General features: G+C 39.2%; 1 protein-coding gene across 1 annotated transcript in view; it reads left to right on the top strand.

The window, feature by feature from the left end:
- KNTC1 (kinetochore associated 1) overlaps positions 1-17509 on the top strand; it is a 78041-nt gene that overhangs the window by 17217 nt on the left and 43315 nt on the right. The window contains exons 18-35 of the mRNA XM_007938135.2: positions 54-107; positions 962-1023; positions 3176-3287; positions 3969-4112; positions 4304-4360; positions 4453-4554; positions 5196-5315; positions 5408-5551; positions 6893-6991; positions 7773-7876; positions 8242-8341; positions 8722-8856; positions 10324-10443; positions 13187-13259; positions 13846-13913; positions 15363-15643; positions 16466-16638; positions 17045-17142. Coding sequence (XP_007936326.1) covers positions 54-107; positions 962-1023; positions 3176-3287; positions 3969-4112; positions 4304-4360; positions 4453-4554; positions 5196-5315; positions 5408-5551; positions 6893-6991; positions 7773-7876; positions 8242-8341; positions 8722-8856; positions 10324-10443; positions 13187-13259; positions 13846-13913; positions 15363-15643; positions 16466-16638; positions 17045-17142 — 2046 coding nt within the window. The remainder of the gene's footprint in view (positions 1-53; positions 108-961; positions 1024-3175; positions 3288-3968; positions 4113-4303; positions 4361-4452; positions 4555-5195; positions 5316-5407; positions 5552-6892; positions 6992-7772; positions 7877-8241; positions 8342-8721; positions 8857-10323; positions 10444-13186; positions 13260-13845; positions 13914-15362; positions 15644-16465; positions 16639-17044; positions 17143-17509) is intronic.

The following is a 17509-nucleotide window of genomic DNA, read 5'->3' as shown; positions in this document are numbered from 1 at the left end:
GTCTATCTCCATTTGTGGAAAACATTCTAACTATTCTTTATTGCTCATCTTAGCTTTTGAAGAAAGAAGATAAAACTGTTCCTGCCTATTCTGAGGGCTTAAAAGAGGTAATTACATTACATTTGTGGGTTAATTTGGGACCAGTGTACCTTCACAGAGGAGCCCTGGTGGCAGACTGGTTAAAATGTTCAGCTGCTAAGCAAAAGGTCAATGGATGGATCTCACCAGCTGTTCTGTGGGAAGAAGGTGGGGCAATCTGCTTCCATAAAGATTGCAGTCTTGGAAACTCTGGGCAGCAGTTCTAGTCTATCCTATAGGGTTGCTGTGAGTTGGAATTAACTCCATGGCTGTGGGTTTGTTTTTTGATACCTTCACAGTGTGTTTTTTTTCCATGCAAGTTAGGTCTGCGTATTTTCAAGAGAAGTTATCATCTTAATACATCACTTTCCTTATCCGTGAAATGGGAATAGTAATAGTACTTACAGGGTTGTTTTGAAGTCAAGTAACATAATTCTCACCATCCATTTTGCATTGCATCTGGTACCTGTTCAGCTTCAAATAAATGTATAAACTGTGATGGTGAATTTGATGGTGGCCAGTATACATGTGTGTGTGTAATTCTTACCTGAAAGTAATTGTTTGGTGTAGCCTAGCTCAGTTTTGCCAGACCATGTATAAATCAGTGGGGAAATGGCTTGGTTTTCAAGGTCATCTTCATAGACTTCAGATGCCTTCCTCTCTCACAGTTTTATTGCACTGAGTATGGCTGGAAATGCTTTCATTATTCCCAGTTGTCAATTTCATGCTGAGGGCAGTTATGTGTGTGGCAATTGATCTGAAATAAAGGATACAGTGATATTTTCCACAAGACTTGTGAAGCAGAATGCTATCTTTTATGTTTTTATTTTGCTGTTGTTGCCCACCATGTTCAGATTATAACACTTTTGTTCTGTTCTCTTAGGTGCTAAGGGCTCACGCGAAGTTGACTACTTTTTATGGGGCTTTTGGACCAGAAAAATTTAGGTTTGTACATTTCTCTGTCATTTTCAGTTATTAGAATATGAATTAGATTTAAGTTCTGAGTGACATAAAGGAGGATTTCTTTGAATGAATTTGTGTCTTTGGGAGTTTGAATCACAAAACACATCTTTTCTGACAAATGACTGGCTTAAGTGTCTTAGCTATCATTTCTATAGGCACACCTTGGAGATTTTGAGGGTTCAATTCCAGAACACCACTATAAAGTGAATCTTGTGATAAAGCGACTCACCCAAATTTTTTGGTTTCCCAGTGCATTTAAAATTCATGTTCATTCTACATTGTAGTCTATTGAGTGTGAAATAGCATGATGAAAAAGTTTGAAGTATTGTGAGTGACCAGAATGGGACACACAGACATGAAGTGAGCACATGCTGTTGGAAAAATGGTGCCAGTGGCCTTGCTTGACACTGTGTTGTCACAGACCTTCGATTCATAATACACCCAGTTATCTGCGAGGTGTGATAGAGTGAGGTATGCCGGCATCACATGGACCTGTGCGCATTTGCTTATGGTTGTCCTCCCATGGTCCCTTCTAATGGTTCCCTGTCCTTTGTCATTAATTCATCCTGATAATAGACTCGTCCTATCTTTAAGGTAAGTACGTTTTATATTTATAAGCACTCATGTTTTTTGTACACTTGTACATGTATGTATAGGATCAATTTCTGGAAGTAAAATGGCTAAGGCAAAAGGTCCATGCATTAAATTTGTCCTCCAAATGTATCCGTTCCCATAGACAATGTGGGAGAGTGCCTGTTTTCTCATTCACTCACTGCCACTCTAATGTTTTTGTGTTTTGCTAAGCTGATATGTGATAAAAGGTATCAAACAAAACACTAGAACCATATTGTTTTGATTTTCGATACTTAGTTTTGACTAAGATACTTATTCTTTAGATGAAAGCCCATTGTTTTCCTCTATATCCTTTGTCCATACTCATATTTTTTATTTAGACAACACATTGTCTGCCAGCTGCCTCTATCCCCTGAGAGGTGTTTTCATAATGGCTGATATGCCAACTTTTTTTACATATTGCTGTAAAAAGAAAATTAGCATAGTGCATATACAGAAATACCTGGGAGAGAGAGAGGGAGCAGTGAAGGTGCATGTTATTTGTGTAAAATACAGTTATTTCTCTTACTTATTTTTCTTTTAATTTGGTTTTTATAAACCCTTTGTCAGTATTTTGAATTTTTCCCCTAGTTTGACATTTGTCTTTTGATTTTGTTATTGGCATATTTTGGACACAAGAAAAAAATTGAGAAATTTTTGTATTTTATGTTTATTTGGAAAGGAATTAACCGTTCTTAAGATTATATATAAATTTTCTTATATTTCTTTTCTTGTTCCTGACTTTAAAGAAGTACTTCTTTTATGTTATCATTTAATCAGGATACAGATTTCGGGAGGTTTAGTTTTGTTTTCATGCATGTTAAGGAAGAGCACGTTACCTGTCTGAGCTTCAGTCAGAACTGAACGATGATTACAGCATAGTTAGTTATAGGAAGAGACTAGAAATGACCTCTGGGAGACTAGTTAAATACAGTACAGTAAATCCATGCTGTGGAGTGTAATCCACATGAGACAGGAATCCCTAAAACCTTGTCATTTATGTCTGCTAATTTGTACGAGCTTCACGATAATGAAAGGTTAATTTTTATTGAAGTACACAATGGTATATATGGAAAATTCTCATTAATTTCAAACTTGGTTGCTTGTATATGTAGTGTTTAGCTCAGGAAGGACTTCCGAGAAGAGCTGTGGCCTCTCGGGAGGATGACTGGAGTCCTGACCTGTTGCCTATCAAGTTGACCTATAGTGACCCTATAGGTCCGAGTAGAACTACCCCATAGGGTTTACAAGGCTGTAATCTTTATGGAAACATCTTTCTCCTGTGGAATGGCTAGTGAGTTTGAACCACCTGAACACTTAACCACTGTGCTACCAGGGCTCCTTAGTGGAGTCGTTGAGTCTGGATAATAAGGAACCTAACTTTTTACTCTGACCTCTTTGAAACTGTGTGTTTTGCTTTATAACTTGCTAAGTAAAAGAGCAAAAAGAAGAACTCTTTAAAAGACATCTTGATACTCCTTGTAAGGTATAACGTTAATTTTTTTTTTCTTAAACCTCACAGTGGTAGTTCTTGGATTGAATTTCTGAAAAATGAAGATGACCTTAAGGATATTTTTTTACAACTAAGAGAAGGAAACCTTGTGTGTGCACAATACCTTTGGCTGAGACATCGGGTAATATACTCTGCTCCTGAAATAAGTGACTGAATCAGTGTTGGGACCAACAGGTGGTGATAAGTGTGACTGGATCATGGACTCATTTCAGATTGTTTCATAAAATGTGCCCAGAGAAAATTGTCCTTCGTGGATATAAAATCAGGAGAAGTATTATAGAGATACGATAGTACCTTATTTTAACTCTTCATTAAGGGCTGAATTAACTCCCAAACTTTGTTCAAACGGCAGCATTGTATTAAGCAATACGTTGTAGGGCTTTGTAATAAATTAGCAGTGAGGAGGATGCACCTCCTACAGCTCGGATTGTGGTCGAGGATTGCCCTCTCGATCTGCTGGCATGTAACTTCAGTCTCCAAAAGTAGTACCTTGGTGTGACACCATTAGTGGATACATTGTTGGTTAGGAGTTACACTGCCACCTCCTGTTAAATTGTTCTTAGAATGACATCTTTGTCAGCTCCTCTGCTGTGTCACTTCTTACTTGACACTTGTAGCCATAAGGTTATTGCAATTATGGAATTTGTCTCCTGTCTTGAATCATAGAATAAGTCACCGTTAGAGGTCATTACTAAATCAGTAAGCTTTTTCTCGAAATTACTTCCTCATAGATCTTTTGAGAGACTGTCACTTGGTTTAAATTTGTTGGATAAACCTTAATTTCTCACTCTGTATGATTTAGGCCAACTTTGAAAACAGATTCAATGTGAACATGCTTGAGAGCTTGCTCAACTCAATCTCTACTCCCGTCTCTTTGCAAAACCTTTGTCCGTGGCTTAAAAATGATGTGATTCCATTTGTGCAAAAGATTGTACCGGAAGGGCTGGTGAGTTGCTTTGAGTATGTCCACTCTTTATGATTCAGTGGTATCTTTTTACATGAGATACTTGAAGATTAAGTCACATTGAACCAGTGAATTCTTTTAAAGGTCTGTCTTAAAAGATTATTATGGGGCTTTTAATAATTTCTGTTATTATCTACTGAGTATTTTATTTTCAAATGCTGAATCTTTTTCAGAGCATTCTTGCCAAGTGGCTGGAGCAAGCAGCCAGGAACCTTGAACTAACTGATAAGGTAATATCAGTATAAGTAGCACTGAAAAGAAAGTCTGTACATCCCCGACTGCATAAAATGTGGTTTTTAATGGTCTCTGATATTTTTTAAAGGCAAACTGGCCAGAAAATGGACTTCAACTGGCAGAGGTATTTTTTACAGTAGAAAAACCAGAGGACTTGGGATTGGTGTCATCTTGGCATTGGATTTCCTGGGTACGATGTGCAAAGTGAAGTTTTAGTGATTAAATATTCTATTTAAGTTTAAAGACTTGTCTACGTGTATATCAAGAAAAAATGTTTGAAAATATATCCATTTATAGATTTTCTATTTTTATGTTCCTTTCTTTTATTGTATACTTTTCAAATCAACAAGAAAAAATTTTTCTCCTTTCATTTTTGATCTTTCTTATAACCGCAGCCTATTTGACTGTGTTGTATTTTCCTATTGGGGTAACCAAAAGCAGTATATAATCATCCTTCTAAGTAGTATAACTGATATTTTCTGCATTAGCAGTGTTTCACAATTCCTCTGAAACAACAAGACTTAATAATCTATCAGGATTAGTTTTCAAAGGCTATCCATTACATGTTTTTTTTTTTTAAAGTAACATTTTATTGTGTTTTGAGTGAAGGTTTATACAGCAGTTTAGGTTCCTATTCAATAATTTATACAAAAGTCATTCAGTGATACTGGTTACATTCTTCACAGTGTGTGAGCATTTCCTTATTTCTGTTTGGTTGTTTTATTTCCTTTAGTCTAGTTTCCCTGCCTCCTTACCTTCTCATCTTTGTTTTAAAGTCACTGTTGACCATTGGGTCTCATATCCTAAACAACTTTAATACTTTCATTTTAGAAGGATTATCAAAACACAGAGGAAGTATGCCAGTTAAGGACTTTGGTAAATAACTTGCAAGAGCTGATCACTTTGCACAGGAAATACAACTGCAAACTGGCCCTGTCTGATTTTGAGAAGGTGAAAGCCCAAACTTCCTGGCAACTACTTTGTTTACTATATTCCGGTGTGGCCAGCGTCTGCATTCACTCAGTGTTTCTTCTGGCATTCAGGAGAGTACGACCACCATAGTCTTCCGGATGTTTGATAAAGTGTTGGCCCCAGAGCTGATCCCGTCCACCTTAGAGAAGTTTATCAGAGTTTACATGAGAGAACATGACCTACAAGAGGAAGAACTTCTCCTCCTGTACATAGAGGTAAGTTTTTCTCTCAATACAGTTGTATTTCTTGGATTTATGCAAGTGTCATTGTATTAATTATTTTATTATTATTAATGTTTAACTCTTCAAGCAATGTCACATGGTACCATTAGGGTTTATGAAGCCGATTATATTGGGTGGGAATGTGGCTTAATGCTTCCAATTGGTTGGTAATGTTGAGCAAATTATTTAAACTTTGAAAGCCTCATCTATAAGATGGGGATATTAGTGCTTTCTCTAAAGGGTTATTGTGAGATAAATAGGAGTATGAGCTCCATAAACGTTGTTGTTATGTTGTTATTTGCCGTCGAGTCGCCCCCGACTCATAGCGACCCCTCCTTGGGTTTCCGAGGCAGTATCACTACGGAAGTAGGATTGCCCAACCTTCCTTCCGAGGAGTGGCTGGTGGGTTTGAACCGCCAGCCTTCTGGTTAGCAGTCAAGTGCCTTAGGCACTATGCTACCAGAGCTCCTTCATAAACATTAGCAATTATTTTTTGTTCACATCAGTGAGTGGGAATAATTTTATTTCTAGATCCTTCAAGAATAATTCCTTTTTAAAGGTTTATATATTGGAGGACATTTTCTTTGTTGGTTACCAGGGGTGGGAGGGAAGGGGAGGGAATGCTGTTAGATAGATAGAGATAAATATTGATTTGGGTTGAAGAGAAGGGCAATGTACCAAATGTGAGTGACCAATATGGCAGCATTGAGGATGAGAAAGACAGAGAGAGTTACATGGGCAGTACAAACAACAAATATGAACCCCTTTGTAAATACAATACTGAGTTGTCAATGAAAGCAAACATGGGTATAGGGACGAAGAGATGGGTGAACAAGCTAAACAATTATGTATGTCTAAATGGAGAGTGTATCCAAGATCATATACAGGGTTGGCAGACAATGGGCCTCTCGAAGAGTATGAAGGGATGGACACTGGGAGGAGGTAACTATGGGGAGGAAGTGGGAGGGGAGCTGCTGCATTGTAAATTTTGGTCAATGACATGAGACAAAGTATATGTGAACTGCTGTATGAAAAGTGAATTTACTCTGTAAATCTTCACCCAAATCCTAATTAAAAAAAAAAAAATTAAAAAAAAGAATAATTCCTTTTTAAGATTTCTGTACTGTGTAAAACTGAAGGATGGCGTTTTGACAATTTTGCATTCTTTGATCATTGTCCAACCTTCATGACCATTAGAATTGCTTTGTTTTTCACATGTCCCTAAAGGCTGTCTATCTGCCTACCTACCTGTCTCTCAATATGTGTGTTTGTTTTTTTCAGTTGTAATTAATTTTTTTTTTTTTTAAATATATATATATATGTATCCTTTCTTAGGATTTATTGGAGAGGTGTAGCTCAAAGTCTGCGTCACTCTTTGAAACTGCATGGGAAGCAAAAGCCATGGCAGTGATAGGCTGTTTGTCTGACACAGATGTAAGTAAAGCATGACCACTTAAGTCTCTCGTTTGAGCTCTGAACCTTTCTTAAAGTTTTTTTTCTTTAATTTATTTTGTTTGTTGTTGTTGTTAATATAGGCAGCAGAACACACACCAGCTCACTAGTTTCTACACGTACAATTCACTGACACTGTGACATTCTTTGAGTTGTACAGCCAGCCACTCACACCTTCCTTTTCTGAACTAGTCCTTCTCCATTAGCATAATTCTTAACTTTTTGTCTGATCACAAAGGCAACCTGTGTTCATTAAGAAAAAATTGTGTAATATGAGAAAGAAATAAAAAATAGAAACTACCTGTGATTCTCTTTAATTCTGGAAAATAAAGAAGTTCTCCTGTTCCTACCCTTGAGCCACCACGAACAGTTGGGTGCATATCTTGCTAGGCTTTTTGTGGTTATACAAACCTGGAGACATTTCCATGTATTGTAATACACCTTTATTTTGACTTGACACTGTTATTAGTCACCATAATAAAATAGGAATAAAATCGTGAAAAATATGTTCATACACTTAGACTCTAGAATCTGTAGAAAGTAATAAAGCTACGTGACTTAGCTTTTAGCTGTGAGCATGCTTTTCTTAACTTTTTGAAATAATGAACTTGCTCTTTATGAGTGAGAATTAGAAGAAATATGTGCCTTTGCAGACAGAAGATGAAATATTTTCCAGCAAAACTCTGCCGTAGATTAGACAGTGCCATTAATTTACGTGAGATTGAAACCGGGGCCATTCTTGTCAATGTATGTGTCTCTGTAGCTCATATTTGATGCTGTCCTTAAGATCATGTACGCGGCGGTGGTTCCCTGGAGTGCTGCTGTAGAGCAGCTGGTGAAGCAGCATTTAGAAATGGACCATCCCAAGTAAGATGAGTCTTCCAAACAATCTGTGTGTGTGTGTGTGTGTTAGAGGGAGCTCTGGTCATGCATTGATTAAGGCATTTACCTGCTAAAAAAGGTCTGCATTTCAAACCCACTAGCAGCTCTGTGGGAGGCAGTTTGCTTCGGTAAAGATATACAGCCTGGGAAACACTGTGGGGCAGTTCTACTCTGTCCTCTGGGATCACTGTGAGTCAGAATTGACTCGATGGCAGTGGGTTTGGGTTATTGAGTTATGTGTGTTGGGTATGTTCAGTTGATACTCATTTGTGGTGGCAAATTATTTACTTTGTTCTGTAGTATTTCACAAAAGGGTCAATTGATGTCAAAATAATTCAATTTACTTTTAGAGTCAAGTTATTACAGGAAAGTTACAAACTAATGGAGATGAAGAAACTTTTAAGAGGCTATGGCATAAGGGAGCTGAATCTCTTAAACAAGGAAATCATGGTAGGTATTAGAGTTGACGCGTCTTTTCCCCTTCATGCCATTTTCACGTCATCATGGCAGGTTTCACAAGCATTTTATGTTCTAGAGGGTAATAAAGCTGGATTCTCCCCAACTCTTCTTTTGTTAGATAGTATGTTACTAGGGTGTTCAGTTGTTTTTAAGCTGTAAGGACCACAAATTGAATTAAGAAGCTAAAAAACAAAGAAAACAGGACTATTCTTAAACTTAGGACACAATTTGGGTTTTCCTTTTTGATACAGTTTAGTTTCTTAAGGCATTACTCTGCTTTGAAGGTTTCTTTGCTCTTATGAGCAAGTGGTTTCTGGATTCTCTGAGCGATTTCCTAACCCGGGAAAATGTCTCTGCTGTTGCTGTTTCAGAGGGTGGTCAGGTACATTCTGAAGCAGGATGTCTCCTCCTCTCTAGAGGACGCTTTGAAGGTGGCCCAAGCATATATGCTGTCTGATGATGAGATCTACACTCTGCGGATAATCGACATGATTGATAGAGACCAGGTGTGTAGAACTTGCATTATTCCTTCAGATGGTTTCTTTGTTTCCCAAATCCTTGAAAACTCAGAATGACCACATTTTCCAAACAGATGTGCATGTAATAAAGTTGTACTAAGATGCAAATGCTTGAGTGTTAGATCAGACACTTTTTTCCATGTCTGTCAATTCTTTAAAAGTACTTTTGTGCATAACTGATGGATTTTCATAGTCGCTGGTAGTTAACAAAACTGAGACTCATGTTTCATATCTGTTGTATGACACCTTGATTCCAGCATAAGGTGTGGGTTTTTTGTATTTTTAAGCATCTTTATTTTATGTAGTTTCTTACTGGGGTAAATATATATATAACAAAACATTTGCCAGTGTAATAGTTTTTACTCATAGAATTTAGTGACACTGATTATTTTCAGTACGAGATGCACAAACTATTCTTTTCTAAATTATCCTGCCTGCTATTCACAGAAACTCAGTGCCCCTTAAGCAGTGGTGCCCAGGTGTCCATTTTTATGAAAAGCTGTAGCCGTAGGCCCACCTAAAACTTAAGCTGCTCTTCACTATAAAACCAAAAAACCAAACTCACTGCCATCGAGTCAGTCCCAACTCATAGCAATCCCATTTCGGTTTCTGAGGCGGTAAATCTTTACAGAATTAGATTGCCCAGTTTTCCTTCCACAGAGTGGCTAGTGGGTTTGAACTCCCAACCTTCTGGTTAGCAGTCAAATGTCTTAGGCGCTACACCACCAGAGCGCCTTACTCTTCACTATGTTGGATTGCAATTTACTTTTATCCAAATGTTTGCTGCCATCAAAAACAATTTTTAGAGTCTTAAAAAATTTAGACTAGAATCTAATTTTCACATTGATGTCTTTTCATTTTTAAGTAGAAAAGAAAGAGGTAAGTCCTTTTTTTTTTAAGTTTTTATTGTGATTTGGATGAAAGTTGACAGAGCAAATTCACTTTCCATACAGCAGCTCACATACATCTTGGCTCATGACGTTGACTGCAATTTCCCACAATGTAACATCTCCCCTGTCATGTCCTCCCCATAGCCATCTCTTCCCCATATCCTTCGCTCCCATACACTCCTGCCCCCTGAGCTGTCTCCCTGTGTATACACAGCCCTTCTATTCTCCCGTAATTGATCTCTCCAAGGAGTATATCTACCTAATATAAATGTTCAGGTCATATGTCTGTCTTTTGTTTGGCTGGAAGCCACAGGAGTGGGTTCAATTCCAGACCTGAAGGGCAGCTAGGGGCCATAGTCTCAGGGGTTTCACCAGGCTCTATCAGACCAGCATACCTGGTCCCTTTTTTTTTTTTTAATGATTTTGAGTTTTGTTCCACATTGTTCTCCCACTCTATCCAGCATCTCCTATATAGATCCCCCTCCAAGTGGTTGACAGGAAGGAGGTAAGTCATAACAGTCCTTTGGATATGCCATTGTTTTTCTTCCTTCCAAACACTGTGTAGGGTGAAGAATGTCTCCTCCTACTGAGGTCTTTGCCGCCTGCTGAAGCTGAGAAAACTGCCGAGCGAGTGGTCATATGGGCACGTTTGGCGTTACAGGAAGAACCAGATGATTCTAAAGAGGTGAGAATTTCATTAAATAAACTGTCAGTGTACACGCACTCCTCATTTATAGAGGTGGTTAGGTTCCAATGACCAGGTTATGTGAAAAATCAGTGTTATGTGAATAGGAAGGATAAGCACATCAGGTCACAAAATGGAGGGTGACTACATCATTACGTAACTGCCCAATCATAGAGTAAATAACTGCCAATCCACTGAGAATCATGGCCCAGCCAAGTTGACACATAACCATCACATCCTGTGTTACTCCCACGTCACGCCTTGGCATTCCTTACTGCCAGTTGTACGTCTTTAATGTGCACATCAGTCAGATAGTAGATTTTTCACTATTGTTGTAAGAGAGAAGAGTTGGCTCATGAAAGAGTTGATTCGTGAAGGACAGCTGTAAATAAATGTAAAGGGTGCTGCGGTAGTGCCCTGCGACATTAAGGATACTGCTCATTGCTCAGGACAACGATTGCCGTCAAACAGTGCCGTCGGGCACAGAACCAGTGCAAATCTTCGTAGCCTGAGAACATGGAGAACTGATGCTCTTCTTTAGGAATAAGGAATCAAATAATTTATCCTGGATAGTTGGCTTTTTTAAACCTTTAGCAATAGATACCTCCCAGTCTCTCTCAGCAGTTCATTTCAATAATTTTTTTTAACCTCTAGGGGAATGAGTTTTTAACAATATCTAAGGAAGTTACAACCTCAAAAACCCTCTGGGGCAGCTCTACTTGATTACATGGGATCACTTTAAGTTGAAAATCAGCTTGGCAGCACCTGACGCCAACAGTAATATTTATTACGCTCCTGCGATGCATTAGGCGTTCAGCTAAATATGCCTTAAATGAGTTAGCCATTTAATTCTGTCATTAGTTCCTTGGTGAAATTCAGAAACTGAAATTTAAATTACTTGTCCAAGGTTAAGGAGCTCTGGTGGTATAGTGGTTAAGGCATTTAGCTGATAACCAAAAGGTTGGTGGTTCAAACACCTCAGCTGCTCTACAGAAGAAAGATGAGATGAGGCAGTCTGCTTCTGTAAAGATCTGTAGCCTTGGAAACCCAGTGAGGGTCACTAGGAGTCTGAATGGGCTTGATAGCAGTGAGTGTGATTCTTTGGTTTTTGTCCAAGGTTATTAGAAAACAGCAGAATTCCAACTCAGACTCTTTAACTAACTCAAGTCTGTTCTTAACTGCTAGCTTGTACTGCATCCTGCCGTGAGAATATTTATTGAGTACGTGTGTGTGTGTGTGTGTGTGTGTGTGTGTGTGTGAGAGAGAGAGAGAAACGTCTGTATAACAGAACATTTGCCAATGCAATCTTTTTTTTAAAAATTGTGATTTGGGTAAGAATTTAGAGAACAAATTCATTTTCCATTCAACAGTTCATATACATCTTGTTTCATGACACTGATAACCAAGTTAGGGTCACGTTGGCTGAGGGTCCTGTGGTCCACTAGACCTTTGGACTAATTGTTCCTATGAATCTTTGATTTTCTTCACTCCTCTTTGCTGTAGACGAGGGAGAGACAAACTTGCATCTTAGATGGCTGCTTGCAAACTTATAAAACCCCAGTTCCTACTCAGCAAAGTAGGATATAGAACAGTGTTTTTGTGTAGGATCTTATGCCTGCAGGCCCAGACTCGCTTGCTCCAGGTGTTTGGCTGTGGCTAAGAAGTTATCATAACTTCTTCAGTGCAGCCATTTTTACTCGTATGGTTCAGTGACTTGATTACATTTACCAGGTTGTGCCACCATCACCACTATCCTTTTCCAAATTTTTCCTCCACTGTTAATAGAAACTCTGCGCCCCTAAGCACTGATACCCCTTTTCTCCTTCTTCCCACTCTGGAAACTACTAATAAATTTTGGTCTCTGGTAGCATAGTGCCTAAGGCACTTGACTGGTAACCAGATGGCTGGCAGTTCAAACCCACCAGCCACTCCTCGGAAAGAAGGTTGGACAATCTACTTCCATAGTAGTGGTACCGCCTCGGAAACCCAAGGAGGGGTCGCTATGAGTCGGGTCCGACTCGATGGCACATAACAACAATAACAACGTACATTTCCCTATTTCATAGAAGTGGAATCATGTAATAATTGTCCTTCGTGACTAACTTAAACCACTGAGCATACTGCTGTCAGGGTTCACCCATGTCATAACAGGTATCAGCATTTCATTTCTCTTTATGGCTGCATGTGGTTAAAGCACATTCTGTTTATGCACCATCTGTTGATGGACACTTGGGTTGTGTCCGCCTTTTGGCAATTGTGAGTATTGTTGCAGTGAACTCTTGTACATGTCAAGTACTCTTCTAAGCATTTTACCCAAGTTGTCTCTTTTCCCCACCCCCCCACTTTAAATCTGTTTTAATCTTGAAGATAGTAATGATTTCTTAGACTTCTGTTTTCTAGGCTAAACAACTTCAGTTCTTCTCAACTTTTCCCAGTGTTTTTCAAATAGTAAATAAACTGTGAAAAAAGAATAGCTTCCTGTTGGTCATAGAGTCGCTGAAAGGTGATTTGGGATATTTGTACTTTCCATTTTATTTCTAAAGACTGTGTCCAGGAGTGTGTACTTGTGTTTTAATGTTTAGCTTATGTCCATTTCTCTGCTGTCCAACCCCACCTTAGCATGGGCTTCTCATTTTTCAGCATTTTTTATTCCATTTTTCTGATTGAGTGCTTTTGATGTGTTTCCTTCCACATGAAAAGGCCAAGAGGCAAAGTTGATTTCACTGTGTGCTTTTCTTTTTAGGACAAGGTCTGGCGAATATCTGTAGCGAAGACCTCAGTAGACATTCTAAAAATGCTGTGCGACATTCAGAAAGGTAATTTCTCCCTCTACTCCCTGGTCTTACTTTGTTTCTAAAGTCCTTTTTCGGAAGGACACATCCAAAGCAGCCCCCGTCTGTACCCACTGTTTTCCTGGCTCTGTCTTTATTGATGCTACTGTCTTATGTCATGAAAAGCCCACCTTGCCTTACTCGTTCAATCGCTAGTATGAATACAACCTCACATTTACTCGTTTGCTTCAGGAAGAGTTTCAGTACACCCTGTTTTTCTTGCCCATTATTCTCACGTATCAGTTGGTTTTTATCAAGGAATGAAAACACCTTTAAACTTGAGCTTAAACCAAACAATTAAGAATGTGACTCTGCTAGGGAGAAAAAAGGAGCTACAGTTTATTTAAAAGTAATTGCCATTTCACTTGAACCCATGAACGTCTCTTTTCTGCCTTCAGACAAAATAATTAAATTTTTCTTTGTACTTAAATTCTCTTTTTCATTATCTGAAAGGGACTACTAAAGTCTTCAGATAAGAGCAGGAAATCTAATGAAAGTTTCAGCTGATTAGAGTTCTTGTAATAAAGGAATTTGCACATCTGCTGTAACTTTTCAAAAATTTTAATTATAGACAACCTGCCGAAGAGGGATGAATATGAGGAAGTCTTAAGCCAGTTTAAAGCTGTGGCTAGCTTGCAGGTAAGGATGTTGAGCTGAATTGAAAGTTATCACTGGACCGGTCACACAGATAATCAATCCTGCCTCCTTACAGTGTTCTGCACTGGTTCTTCAGGGCCGTTAGATTTGCTTGGCTTTCCTTCTCTTTTTAAAACTGTATCCTAGTTTATGCTTTATTTTAAAATGTTTTGGTCTTACCTTAAGCAGCCTTTGTAGACTAATTTTATTTATTCAGCCTAGTAACCAACAAAATTTCGTTCCATTTATATTCCTTTTCTTGACTTGTTACAATAGTGACTACAATATTTGTCCTTCTGTGATTGAGCTGTAATCTCTATGAGAGCAGATTGCCAGGCCTTTCTAGCCACTGGATAGGTTTGAACTGTACCCCTAGCCCTCATTATAGAAGCTTGTGTGTGTGTGTGTGTGTGTGTGTTCTTAAATTTTATTTCTTGCTTTACTATTTATGTACTTTACAATTCACTTTTGCTCTGAGGTTTCTAATAAGATAAAGAAGGAGCCAACCATATAAACAGAAATCAATAAAATAGTTCTCCTGACATTGAAACGTGAAAGGCATCTCTTTTATGTACTGTGAGATATAAGGAATGGTCTCCATCGATATATCTGTAGTGAATATAAATAGTGAGTTCTTGTATTTATCTCTGGAAAGTAGTCTTTATATACAGTGCACCTTTTTCAGGGAAAGATCACTAGTAGTTTTAGGGGAGAAGCATTGCTTTCAAAAGTTTATAATACTTTATAAATACTGACTCCACCACAGATTATGTTAATCCCAAAAAGGAAAGAGAAAAAAAAAACCACTACCATCAAGTCAATTCTGACTCATAGTGACCGCCATTGGGTTTCCAAGGCTGTAAATCTTTATGGAAGTAGATTGCCTCATCTTCCTCCTGTGGAGCAGCTAGTGGGTCTGAACTGCCAACCTTGTGATTAGCAGCCAAGTGCCTTAACCAGTATACCATGAGAGCCCCTTAGATTAGGAATACACAACCATTAAAATTAATATTTAGGAAGTCTCTGTGAGGTCGGAGAAAAATGGATACGGCATAATGTTAGTGGGGAAGGTAATATATGAGATTATGCACGCAGCCATACAGTGCTGATGGAAGATGATGAAAGGAACTATCAAGAACATAGTCAGAGTTCAATATGTAAGTGACGGTACTAAATGTCCAGCCCCCCCATCATAGAAGAATGCTCTGGCCCCAAAAGTCAGTAGTGCTGAAGTTGAGAAACTCCTGATTAAAGTGCTATTTTTGTATTTTCCAAACTTTTTAAAAATAGAGTAACTTTCATAGCTTAAAAAATAAGGCCTTAAAGTCTTACTTTAAGGGGAATAGTCCTTGAGGGAGAGGTGATAAAGAGAAATTGGAAAGAGAGCGATGCTTTTTAGCGGTGGCTGAAGCGAGGAGACTGGTAATGTGGTCTTTCTTCCCTTTGCTGCAGGGACACTTTGAGGTCTTCCTTCCATTCGACGATTATGGCAGTAGCTCCCTGATAGCACATCTTCATGAAGAGCACATGAAAGCCCATGAGGTCGCCCAGGCTCAGCACAAACCCAGGAGCCCTCCAGAGCCCATGGCCACTGGGACACAGAGAGTGCACTCAGCACCAAAGCTGCACAGACAGGCGCTGGCGCTGCAGGTGTCAGAACAAGAGCTGGAGGCAGAGCTGACCCTGAGGGCCCTAAACAATGGAAAGGTCAAACTGGCGCTGGAGAAATGCAGGTGATGTTCTAGGTCCCTGCACTGAACAGCCTGCCTTCAGCTGGCACATGCTTCATTTCTTTCTTCTAGAGCAAGGGTGGTGTCAGGGAAGACTTCCACCTCAAGTTTCTTGCCCTCAGAGCCTGTTTTCAATCTCTAAGTTGGAAGTAGTAGCATAGAAGGCAGGGTGCTGATACGGCCTAGCTAAGTACCTGTTTCAGTTACCTAGTGCTGCCATGACAAGAAATAGCACAAGGAAGTGGCTTTAAAGAACAGAAATGTATTTCTCACGAGGCAGGAAGATAGAAGTGTGAATCAGGGTCTTGGATATGTCAGTTCTTTCTCAGGGTTTCTCTTCTAGTTTCTACCATCTGCCAGTGGTCCATGGTGTTCCTTTACTTAGAGACAGATGCTCACATGGAGTCTGTCTTTCCTGTGTGTATGTTTGCATCCATTCTGGTTTTTTTCAATAGGACACCACTGGAAGCGATTGGGTTTAAGACCCACCCTACTCCAGCATGGTCTCATTAACATAAGAAAAGAAACTCCTGTTTCCCAGTAGGGTCGTATTTGTAGGTACAGGGGTTAAGACTTCAGTGCACGTTTTGAAGAACACAGATCAATCTATAACAGTAACATAATCATTGAATTTCAGTCCCTGTATCCTTTGACATTTGACAGTACTCCAAATTAGTTGAAAAATAAAGTGTACTACATGCCATGGAATCATTGTAAAGACATCTTAAGTGTCGATGATGATGGCTATATGTTAATCTAAAAAAAGCCGACGGTGTTTGCTCCCAACGTATGTATTCTAACTCTTGACACTTCTTTCCTCCAAAGAGATTTGTTTAAGTATCACTGCAATGCTGACAGTGGGAGGTTGCTGTTTTTGACATGTCAGAAGCTTTGTCACATGTTGGCGAATGATGTCCCAATGGTGGTCCCCACGGGAATAAATCTTCCTTCAGAGATCCATGACTTAGCCTGCCAGGCTGCCACCATCTGTAGCCCAGGTGAGAAGAATTGTAATAGAAAGTTTTACATTGTGCAGTTCATTCCATACCTGTCTCCCAAGTGCTATCTCCTTACAGTTGAGCAGTACAATAACTACAAGGTAGATTGCATCTCCACTTTACAGAGGACAGTTATAACCAGTGTTCTTTTGGGGGCTTACAATGTCGCTGCTGACTGTTAACCGTATTGACTTTCCTAGGACTGTGACATTCCTTGCCTCCCCATATCTGATTTTACTTTCAAGCCAAGCTTAAGAAAAATGTTGAACTGTGTTACCTACAATGGTGAAAGCTGCGTGCAAACCTTTCTGTCCTCCTTTAGAATTTTAAATGCTGACATTATTAAAAGATTGTTGGGGTTATTGTAAACATATGAAATATTAATGTAGTGATTTTTCTTTTTCAGATTTTTTGCTGGACGCTTTAGAGCTGTGTAAATATACTTCAGCAGCTGTAGACTTTTCCAGGCAGTGCCAAATGGATGACTGTGCAGTTCTAATGAAGGTAGGTCACTTCTGGGTTTGTCAGCCTGTAACAAACGCCTGCCAGCCCCTTGTGTGTCGATTTACAATCACTCGCCAGATCTACAGGAATACTCAGTCTGCTTCTGTCCCATGTTCTTACTGTCCCATGTTCTTATTCCCAACTGGGAGACGGCTCATGGGCAAGTGCCCTCATCTCCTTTATAGCTTTTCCAGTCACATTCATTGGCTTCAGTTTGTACTAACTCTTTGACAGCAACAGACACCAACTGACACCAACTGTAAAAACGGCAAGGAGGCCACATGTTCTGACCTCCTCTAATCTCACAAGAGGAAGACAGCAGTAACCCAAGGCCTATTACTGCAAGGCCAAACATGCTGCCTCCCTC

The sequence above is a fragment of the Orycteropus afer genome, unplaced genomic scaffold (assembly GCF_000298275.1).
Source record: "Orycteropus afer afer isolate SDZICR_OR568_19922 unplaced genomic scaffold, OryAfe1.0 scaffold00048, whole genome shotgun sequence".
Classification (NCBI taxonomy): Eukaryota; Metazoa; Chordata; class Mammalia; order Tubulidentata; family Orycteropodidae; genus Orycteropus; species Orycteropus afer.
This window is presented reverse-complemented; position numbering and strand designations above follow the sequence as displayed.